Raw genomic sequence first — 1,561 nt, 5'->3', positions numbered from 1 at the left:
TTCCTTTATTCACCTATTCATGTGTATAAGAACACCTCAATTGTAACCTTTGGAAGTGATATATAAGATAAACAGATTCTCCAGAATATACATGCCATGAATATTTCTGTCATGACATCAGAGCCGGACAAGATCTAAGAAACCATCTTCCGCTGGAACACAATTCTTGATATCAAAACTTCAGCCTGAAAACCTTAGCCAGAAACCTTCATCAACATCTTCTTCTTCAAGATGTCTCGAGAAGACTATCAACCCATTACTACAAAATTCGATAGAACAAATTATAATCACTGGTCTTTTCTTATGAGAAGTTTTCTCATAGGAAAAGGAATGTGGAAATACGTTGATGGTACTGCTAAACGACCAAACACTGCTGATACAACTACTAAAGAAAAGGATAAAGAGCCTGCAGGAGAAAGCTTAGAAACCTGGGAAATCAACAATCATAGGATACTCACATGGATAGGCAACACGGTCACAACCTCCATAAGCATGCAACTCATCAGATTCGAAACTTCCAAAGAAGCCTGGGATTTCCTCTCAAAAAGGTATACCCAAATCAACTTTGCTCAACGTTATAAACTTGAACAAGATATCAGATCTCGTAAGCAACACCATGATCAATCTATTTCTGATTTTCACTCTGAAATGTCAGTTATATGGAATCAGTTAGCTCTTATGGGACCCAACTGGACCATAGATGTTGAATTATGGGAGAAATATAGGGAAGAGTCACGACTAGTTCAGCTGTTAATGGCACTAAGAGATGAATTTGAAACTGTTAGGGCGTCAATTCTTCATAGATCACCCCTACCAACCGTAGAGACTGCACTTTTTGAACTTATTACTGAAGAAACTAAGAAGCGAATCAAATCTGATATCCCTACCGTACTAGCAGTACCTTCTCGAACAAGTTTTAACAATCATTTCAGCTCTCAAAAATATCATCGTGATACAACTCAACCTGTATGCTTTAACTGCAAGAAACCTGGACATATAGCAAAAAATTGTACTTTACCACCTAATGCAGTAACATCAAATGTGTCTCAAGGCTCAACTTCACAGCCTCATTGCAATTACTGCAAAGAACCTGGACATACAGATTAAAATGAATCTTATATCCATTGGGCAATTATGTGATCAAGGACTTAATATTTTCTTCTTTCCTTCTGGTTGTGTAATACAGGATTCCAAAACAGGGAAGCTAGTTGGGATAGGCCGTAGAGTTGGTCGACTATATCTCCTTGAAAGCCTCATCATTCCTCAGCAATTCATCAATAAAAAAATTGTTGCAAAATTGTTGCATCTACTCCTATCTTGCCTTCAGATATCTCTCCATTTATGTCATGGAATTCCAAGTTAGGACATGTTTCATTCTCTCGTCTTAACTATATGGTTAATAAAGGTTTATTAGGATCCATTCAAGTAGAAAAAGAACCTTATTGCATTGCATGTAAGTTGGGAAAACAACCAGCTCTTTCTTTCAATAATAACACTACTTTTTCCACTGCACCTTTTGATCTTGTGCATTCAGATGTTTGGGGAAAATCTCCCATTGCAT

General features: G+C 37.2%; 1 protein-coding gene across 1 annotated transcript; it reads left to right on the top strand.

The window, feature by feature from the left end:
* Positions 1–330: 330 nt before the first annotated feature.
* On the top strand, positions 331–1,107 carry LOC113335210. The gene has a single exon (XM_026581331.1). It carries the CDS (start codon positions 331–333, stop codon positions 1,105–1,107), a length of 777 nt encoding a protein of 258 aa, XP_026437116.1.
* Positions 1,108–1,561: the final 454 nt, after the last annotated feature.

This window comes from Papaver somniferum, unplaced genomic scaffold (genome assembly GCF_003573695.1).
Source record: "Papaver somniferum cultivar HN1 unplaced genomic scaffold, ASM357369v1 unplaced-scaffold_139, whole genome shotgun sequence".
NCBI lineage: Eukaryota > Viridiplantae > Streptophyta > Magnoliopsida > Ranunculales > Papaveraceae > Papaver > Papaver somniferum.
Note: the sequence above shows the minus strand (reverse complement) of the source record. Positions and strands in the feature narration are given on the sequence as shown.